Source organism: Euphorbia lathyris, chromosome 1 (genome assembly GCF_963576675.1).
Source record: "Euphorbia lathyris chromosome 1, ddEupLath1.1, whole genome shotgun sequence".
Classification (NCBI taxonomy): domain Eukaryota; kingdom Viridiplantae; phylum Streptophyta; class Magnoliopsida; order Malpighiales; family Euphorbiaceae; genus Euphorbia; species Euphorbia lathyris.
The window spans coordinates 36047558-36056834 of NC_088910.1; the positions used below are offsets into that span (position 1 = coordinate 36047558).

Genomic DNA, 9277 nt, shown 5'->3' on the forward strand with positions numbered 1-9277 from the left:
TGGGTGTAGCTATCTTTATATTTAGGGCTTTCTAACTTCCACTTAAATCAAGCTTTCTTTTTTTTCAATTTGATTTTAATTCATTTCAGATTGAGGAATATGGCTGTTTTTTCAACTCATAATCCTCCTGCTTTTGCATTTGGCGTTCTAGGTATATATTTTTATAAATTTCAATCAGGGGCGGAGCTAGAAAAAAAATATTCGTGCGAGTGCAATTATAGCACCGCTACACTCTTTTTCCAAGCATACGGCCACTTAGAACCATCATTCTCTGATAGCCTGAGGTGTAATAGATTTCGCGAGCACTCGTCTCACTTAAGGGTGGACATAGGGGCCTTGGAGATGCTGGAACCACTCCTCAACCCTCTATCTCCATAAAAAGGGGTTGATTTGCCCCTACGTTCACTCCTTACTCCGCCACTGATTGTAATTTTTTTATTAATTAATATAAGTTTTGACTTATCATATGGAAGTAATCATGTTTTGAGCTCACCCTTTCTGTTGTAATTTTGTAGGCAACATAGTCTCCTTTGTGGTTTTTCTTGCTCCAGTGTAAGTTTTTTTTTTTAAAGTACGACTTATTTATAATGAAATAACTAGGAAATGATAGTTCTGTAATTCAATTTTTTTTTTCATGAATTTTTGAAGGAGGAGCTAGGGTTTGAATTGAGGGAAAAAAAAAAAAATCAAAAGTGGTCTAATTGAATTAAATAAAATAATATGCAGGCCGACATTTTTAAGAGTATGCAAGAAGAAATCAACAGAAGGGTTTCAATCATTTCCATATGTGATATCACTATTCAGTGCTATGCTGTGGCTATATTATGCTTCACTTAAGTCCGATGCTTTCCTTCTGATCACTATTAATTCAGTGGGTTGTCTCATTGAATCCATTTATATTGCCATTTTCATCACTTATGCCCCAAAGCAAGCTAGGGTAATTTATTTTTATTTATTTCATTTCATTTCAATAATTTAATTCATCAAGCATTGATTTAATTCGATTTATATGGATGCAGATGTTCACATTGAGGATGCTTTTATTCTTAAATTTGGGAGGATTTTGCTTGATTCTTCTTTTATCTCACTTTCTGGCACAAGGATCGAGTCGAGTTACAATTCTTGGATGGGTTTGTGTAATCTTTTCTGTATGCGTTTTTGCTGCACCTTTAACCATTATCGTGAGTACCTGTTAAACCTTCCTTTTTTGTGTTATCCACGAAATAAGAAAAAAAGAATGGTTTGATATTTGTTTGGTTATTGCAGAGGCTTGTTATAAAGACTAAGAGCGTAGAATTCATGCCGTTTTCGCTATCACTATTTCTAACAGTGAGTGCTGTTATGTGGCTATTTTATGGGATACTATTGAAGGACTTCTACATCGCAGTAAGTGTTTTTATCATCTTAATGGTTTCATTAATAAGGGAAAATGAGAAAAATTTACCTTCAAAACTTAAATTTACAAATCTTACTTTTCTATTTGACAATGTTTTGGGACAAGAGAGAGATTAATAAGTAAGATCAAATAATAAAATTTAGAAATACAGTCTAATTTATCTCTAACCTATAAAATAATGCAAATTTACCTCTAAAATTTAAAAAAAAACATTAAATTTACTACTAACATTTATTTGATTGTTATATAGAATCTTTCAAAACAAGTTTTATCGATAAGATAAAACAGTTTCGGACCTTTTATTAGGTTGTTTGTTAATGGGTTAGTAATCCAATATATATTTTAGGCACTTCAACTGAAGTTTTTTAATGAACTTATATGTGAGAAACTTATTATTCATATTTTAACATGTTATTTGTAATTGTGTTAGTAACACAATAAATATTTAGGCATAATTGATATTTGGAATGTTCAATGTGACAGTTAAATAACATTCAAACCAATACGTACAAATTTTTGTTAAGTAAGAGTAAAATTGATCTTACATTAAAATGTTAGCAATAAATTTATACCATTTTATAAATTTACACTCAACCACAGGACTAAAATTAGCCCCCAAATCTAAATTCCTAGCTCCGTCACTGATCCAAATGGTCTAATTAAGAAACCCTAAAATTTACATAGACTGTAATCATAACATGATATATAGTAACATTATAATTTGTGGTGTTTGTCCATGATATTCAGGTACCGAACATACTGGGATTTGTATTTGGGGTTGCCCAGATGATTTTGTATGTAATATACAAGAATTTCAGGAAAATGGTAGTAGAGGAACACAACAACGTTGATAATGTGAAAATAAACATAACTTGTGAAGAAGTGCAGCAAACTGTATGCTCCAACTCGGTTTGTCATCAAAACGGTGCGTGTCACGAAGAAGAGAATATTCATGAGAAGCAAGTAGAGTTTCAACCTCATAAAGCTAGTGATCCTTGGATTGGAGATGAGACTAATGTTTGATTTATTACATCTACCTAATGAAATCCTCTCTCTGTTTGCTTTTGTTGTTACTTTGATGATCAGATCAGATCAGATCAGATCACATGTGTTGTAGTTTCTTTTCTGTCTATGTTACGACGTTATGTAAAATTTGTAAAGATGTAGTTACTATACATACGTACAGGGGATGGAGGTAGAATATAAGTTATACATATATATGACTTTCAAGAATTAGTAACGGGTTTTATGGAAAGCCCTTGCAACTACTCCAGTTAATGTTGACCGGAGTTTCCTCCAGAACCTTTTATGATGAGCCTTATTAAGGAAGCTATATGGTATGATTGGTATATATTTATGATCTCTTTTTTTTTTTGAATGACTATAACATATATATGATGTAGATTAAGTCGGCGTGAACGGTTTTAATCTTAAACCGACAAAGAATACAATCTTCTCAAGTTTAACTTGAAGGTTGAGTAAACCTAAAAGGAAGAAATCCTGAACTCCAATTGAGGCTCAAATGTTCATAATATTAAAAGTTGTTATGCAATACTAAATAAGAGGTTTTTATAACCTCTATAAATTAAAGGATAAAGACACGTAAACCCCCACTAGGGTTACAAGCAAAGTAGTGCTTCTAGGGGTAAATTAGGGATAAAAATAAGTAATGGCAATAGGGTAAATAAGGGGCATTGGTAAGACAGTAATTAAATGAAGTTCAGCCCTTGTCTCCTCCATCAAATACTCGGTGAGGAAGTCTGTTCCTAGCATCCACGCTCCGCGTGGATGACCCCCTGAACTTGGCCCTCTACGGATGCATCTCTTCCTCCCTCTCGAGCAAGACACCCACACTCCGCGTGATTTGAGGGAAGCTCCGCGTGGATGACTTTCTGTGCTTTCTCCTCTACAAGTGGCTCTCTTCCTCCTTTCCTAGGAACAAGCCCACGCTCCGCGTGAGTTGCGTCCTGGTCTGGCTTTGGACTAAAGATGTCCTCATCATACTCCTTTAGAGTTGGACCCCAAATCTATCATAGAACAAGGACGATACCCAACACGTGTTATCCACACCGTATGCCCAAGGACTCTCGTCCCCTCCTTGAACCCACTAGAACCCCTCGTGATCGCCCACGACTTATCAAGATCCAAGGTGTTGGACGATTGCTCTATCTCACAGACTCGAGTCACATAAACCTTATGTTCATCTTCCCAACTAGGGCCAACGTCGACATTTACGGGTGGTAGCAACCTCAATCTTCCCCTCACTAGACATTGCTTTACAATAAGATCATAGAACATATGTCTTTCCAACAAGGATGTCATAACTCTCAAGTTGAGCGAGTGAACAAAGCTTACGACAACGAATTTGGAGGTTACCCGATTAAAAACTTGAGTCGCCGATTGTTTGTCCGGGTTAGGGTCAATGTCTGGCCCATGGAGTGACTATAAGGTAGAGCTAATGGACCCACTCATTAATGTCAATGGAATGCGACGTGTCTTACTCACCCCATCGGAACTAGCCGTCCCTTGAAATAGGTTACCCGTTACCACCGGTTCGAGGATTTGACAAACCCTTGCATTCCCTCTTGGTGTCGGTTCCCGGGTTGGGCAAACAATCAAGGTGGCTTTCTTTTCTCCACTAGACGATCCCCTTAAGGGTGTAAGAATGTCCTTGACCCCATCCTTGAATATAGTGTACATGTTGTCCCTTCCCGTATGTGAGGCATCTCGGTCGAATTGCCAAGGCCTTCCTAAGAGAAAATAATACACGTCCAACTCAACCACATCACACATAACCTCATCCTTGTACGCCCCAATGGAAATAGAAACCTTACACTGATGAGTGACGTTAAGCTTCTCTCCATCTTTGATCCAACCAACTCGATACAGATTTGGATTTGGTTCGGGCAATAAGCCGAATTTGCTCAAAGCGGCTTTGCTAAGGATGTTCTCTTGACTTCCGCCATCAACAATCATTTCACATTTCATCCTATGGATTAAACATCGAGTCCTAAACAATTGGTGTCTCAGATCATTCTCTTGCTCAACCGACATTAGCAATCTCTTTACTACATGGATTCCTCGCTCATCCCCGAAGGATCCGCTATCAATGGGCTCACAATACACTCCATCATTACCTTCGTGATCATCATCATTATACTGCTCCACCGCATTAGCACTCCTCCTCTTAGGACATTCATTTGAGCGATGACCCAGTTTATTACATCGGAAACACTTAAACGGGCTCGGCTTGGCATACAGGTTGCTTCCTCTAGGGGGTTGTGCCGCCCTAAAGGGCCTTACATCCCCACTAGGTGACTTTCCGCCACTCATAACTTTGGTCCAACTTGAACTAGCAATCCCTTTGCCTTTCTCAACCTCGTTGGAATCTTCCATTTGATCGTAAGCACTATCACCTCCCGATCTCTGATGCCCATCACGCGACCTCAAGCTCAACTGTGACTCGGTTTTCAAAGTAAGGTTCCTAGCATCTTAAACCCGAATCACCATTTGTGTCCTGATCCTATCTTGGATGTTGTAGCGTAGGCCTTTAAGATATCGTGAAGTCTTTTGACTTTCGGTTTCCGACAAGTTAGCCCTTGCCGAAAGCCTTAATAACTCCGAGGTGTATTCATGCACGCTTCTTCCTTCTTGAGAACAGTTTTGGTATGCGCTATAAATGTATTGCTCATAGTCGGATGGTAAGAACCGCTCCCTCAACATCGACTTCATCCTCAACCAAGACCTTATCAGTTCCCTTCCTCCCATACTTCTATCTTCCTTCACATGATCCCACCAAACCGAGGCTCCCCCCTTTAACCGATATGCCACTAACCGAACCTTTCTATCTTTCGGTATCCCCGCATCATCGAAGAACCTTTCCACTTCTAACAACCAATCAAGGAATCCCTCAATGTAAAGTTCCCCTCCAAACGAAGGTAGATCAATCTTCAATTTGAAGGCATCATCCCTATCAAAATTTCCCCCCATATGTGCCTCTTTCATTCACATAACCCCCATACGGGTCTTGCCCAACATAGTTCCTCCTTACCGGCCACCTACATCAATATTGTTCACAATATGCCCATTTCTAACATTCATATGCCCATGGCCAACAACATCATTCACAACATTCCTAGTTCTATCAATCACATGCTCATGGCCAACATCATCATTCACAACATCATTATGGACACCCATGTTTTTAGCAATCCTATTCAATTCAAAGTCATCAAACATGTCTCCATCACTGTCGCTATCAACGTTTCTAATGATAATGGCGTTAGGACGCCTTACCTCATGAACCCGAGGGTCCATTGGTTGTGGTGCATAATCTCGTCTAGGAGGTGGTGTTGGTTGTCGATCGGGTTAGGGTCGGCGTGGGTCTTCGACGAGTTGAGCATGGGCATTTCGAATTTCCAAGGTGAGTCTTTCAATAGCAAGGGTCACCCCTCACATACTGGTCTCGTGCTTCTCTTCTAATCCTTGCATCTTCTCACCCATTGCCTTCACACTTGCTTCCAATAGGTCAACTCTTTGTTCATGGGATCCAGTGGCTTCGTTTTGGATACGTGGTTGAACCATTTCCGAGAAGAAGTCTCCGGAAAGGAAAATGACTCGGCTCTGATACCAACATATATAGATTAAGTCGGCGTGAACGGTTTTAATCTTAAACCGACAAATAATACAATCTTCTTAAGCTTAAATTGAAGGTTGAGTAAACCCAAAAGGAAGAAATCCTTAGCTCCAATGGAGGCTTAAATGTTCATAATATCAAAAGTTGTTCTTCAATACAAAACAAGAGGTTTTTATACCCTCTCTAAATTAAAGGATAAAGACTCATAGCCCCCACTAGGGTTACATGCAAAGTAGTGCTTCTAGGGGTAAATTAGGGATAAAACAAGTAATGACAATAGGTTAAATAAGAGGAAATGGCAAGACGGTAATTAAATGAAGTTCAGCCCTTGTCTCCTCCATCAAATACTTGGCGAGGAAGTCTGCCCCTGGAATCCACGCTCCGCGTGTCTTGAAGGACGCTCCGCGTGGATGACACCCTGAACTTAGCCCTCTACGTATGCATCTATTCCTCCATCTCGAGCAAGACACCCACGCTCCACGTGATTTGAGGGAAGCTCCACGTGGATGACTTTCTGTGCTTTCTCCTCTACAAGTGGCTCTATTCCTCCTTTCCTAGGAACGAGCCCACGCTCCGCGTGAGTTGCGTCCTGGTCTAGCTTCGGACTGGAGATGTCCTCATCAATATATATATATATATATACACGTGTGTGTGTGTGTGTTCTTGGTGTCATTTTTACTTTAGGTTTTGTAAAGATAAATGTTTAGCTGTTTTGAGCCGAGTTTTGGCCAAGCTTTGACCAATCATCCAATAGTAAAAATATTTGTAAAAAAATAAAGTAACCATAAAATCTACTCGAATAATATACATGGACTTTTTTACTTAATGTTATAATAGATTTATAAAGTATAAAAATTAAAATTAATATTTAAAGAATATATATATATATATATATATATATATATAATTTTGTTAATAATTTTAAAAATCATCACAAAGTCGGGAATCAGATCCTCACAAGGTAGAGAGAACATTCTCCGTCTCCATTTTTTTTCGGGAATAAAATAAATTCACGATTCCTGCTCTGTGTGAAATGTTTTTGGGCATTCTCCATCTCTGTCGGGCTAGATCTTGAAAGGGACAAAGAATCCTTCGTTACCCCATTTACAATTCTAATTTTTTTTTTATTAATGAAAGATTGGGACATAGCCAAAAACAGAAGTCAGACATTCCAACTAGTTTGACACTCCCGACTCCTGCACCAACTAACCCGATATATTAAAAAAACAAAAGAAAATATACATGCTCAACATTACAAAGGTCATAAAAAAACATGTTAAAATAATATAATAAATCTAATTTAAAAAAAAAAAGAAAAAATAATATGCAAATGTCAAGGGAGATCACATGGGTGTAATTCTCAATTCAACAAGAATTGAATACTGCCTATCCATAAAATTATGGATGTTTGGATACATACAAATACAAATGTATTTGTCTATATTTAGGTAAAATTTGTATGGTTTATAATTAAATCAAATTGGAGGTGTAACCATGCTCTATAAATTAGAGTCTATATTTTTTATTGTATTATGAAAAAAAAAATGAAGTAAGTGCCAACAACAACAACAACAACAACAACAAAGCCTTAGTCCCGAAATGATTCGGGGTCGGCTAACATGAACCATCATATAAAACCGTGAAAATCAAGTCGTGTCAGCGACACAGATTCGCTCCCTCCACTCCGTCCTATCCACTACCATATTTTCCTCAATTCCCAATAAACTCATATCACTCTCGATCACCCTCCTCCAAGTTTGCTTAGGTCTTCCCCTACCCCTCACCACTACATCCCTTTGCCACTCTTCGGTTCTCCTAACCGGCGCATCAAGCGCTCTACGTCTCACATGGCCAAACCACCTTAGTCGGTTTTCTCTCATTTTATTCTCAATAGATGTAACCCCTACTTTTGTCCTAATTATTTCATTACGCACCCGGTCCTTTCTCGTGTGACCACACATCCATCTCAACATACGCATCTCCGCCACCGACATCTTATGGATGTGGCAGTGTTTCACTGCCCAACACTCCGTACCATATAACAATGTTGGTCTAATTGCCGTCCGGTAGAATTTTCCCTTCAATCTATTAGGCATGCCGGGATCACAAAGGAAACCCGTAGCACTCTTCCACTTCGACCAACCAGCTTTAATCCTATGGGCAACATCTCCATCTACTTCTCCATCCGTTTGGATAATAGATCCTAAATACCGGAAGCAATCCGAGGCCTGAACAACTCTCCCATCTAGGGTGATTGTCCCTGCCTCCCTACTCCTACGGCCGCTAAACTTACACTCCAAATATTCTGTCTTACTTCGACTCAACTTAAAGCCTCTAGATTCTAGAGTTTGCCTCCATAGTTCCAACTTCATCTCCACTCCTTCTTTCGTCTCATCAACCAACACAATATCATCTGCAAACAGCATGCACCATGGTATACCATCTTGAAGTGAACTTGTTAGTTCATCCATAACGATGGCAAAAAGAAATGGGCTTAGTGCGGAACCTTGATGCACTCCAATCGTAATAGGAAACTCTTCAGTTTTCCCAACACTAGTACGTACACTCGTGCATACTCCCTCATACATGTCCTTTATGATGTCAATATATTTCCGCGAAATGCCTTTCCTTATCAAGGCCCACCAAAGTACTTCCCTTGGTACCTTATCATATGCTTTCTCCAAGTCAATGAAAATCAAAGCATATAAAGATGAAATATCATTTTGTAAGAGACTTAAATGTATGTAAGAAAATTAAGATGAAGTATGTATCCCCTCATGATATAGTTGTTGATCCTCTCACAAAACCTATCACGAAAGATGTTTATGTGAAACATGTTAAGTCCAAAAGTTTATGTAGGATCTAAACATACTTCTACTTAATGTACTATGAGAACATGAATATTCAATAAAAGTCCTTGAATCTTTTCAAGTAGATGAGTGTGAATGTTCATTGTTAAATATTTACTGTTATATAATTATGCACGCCAGACAAAGAAGTAACTCACTTATACGAGTATTTGCTCTTATTTTGTTATGACAAAGATAGTAATAAGGTAGTTTTGCTTTTATCCAGTAAATTCTTAGTTCTTCAAAATAATAAATTAAATCCTTGCGAAATATCAATTCTAATCCCTTTACTTAAAAGTGTGTACAAAAATAAAGGGCCGATGGCCACCAAATTAACTCCAGGGAGGTCCCAAAACGAATAATTAGTTACTAAGCAAAGATGTTTAATATTTTCTA

General features: G+C 38.3%; 1 protein-coding gene across 1 annotated transcript; it reads left to right on the forward strand.

The window, feature by feature from the left end:
• On the forward strand, nucleotides 1–2571 carry LOC136227951 (bidirectional sugar transporter SWEET12-like). Its single transcript, XM_066016759.1, has 6 exons — nucleotides 1–151; nucleotides 516–552; nucleotides 727–937; nucleotides 1020–1181; nucleotides 1267–1386; nucleotides 2144–2571. The coding sequence occupies exons 1-6, from the start codon at nucleotides 100–102 to the stop codon at nucleotides 2417–2419; spliced, it is 858 nt and encodes a 285-aa protein (XP_065872831.1). The 5' UTR covers nucleotides 1–99; the 3' UTR covers nucleotides 2420–2571.
• The last annotated feature ends 6706 nt before the right edge of the window (nucleotides 2572–9277 follow it).

What these genes read in the sequence shown, in the direction of transcription:
- LOC136227951 (XM_066016759.1), top strand. Translation starts at nt 100, where the DNA reads ATGGCTGTTTTTTCAACTCATAATCCTCCTGCTTTTGCATTTGGCGTT. An exon ending in TTTTGCATTTGGCGTTCTAG is followed by an intron (nt 152 to 515) that starts GTATATATTTTT and finishes GTAATTTTGTAG; the next exon opens with GCAACATAGTCTCCTTTGTG. An exon ending in TGAAGGACTTCTACATCGCA is followed by an intron (nt 1,387 to 2,143) that starts GTAAGTGTTTTT and finishes CATGATATTCAG; the next exon opens with GTACCGAACATACTGGGATT.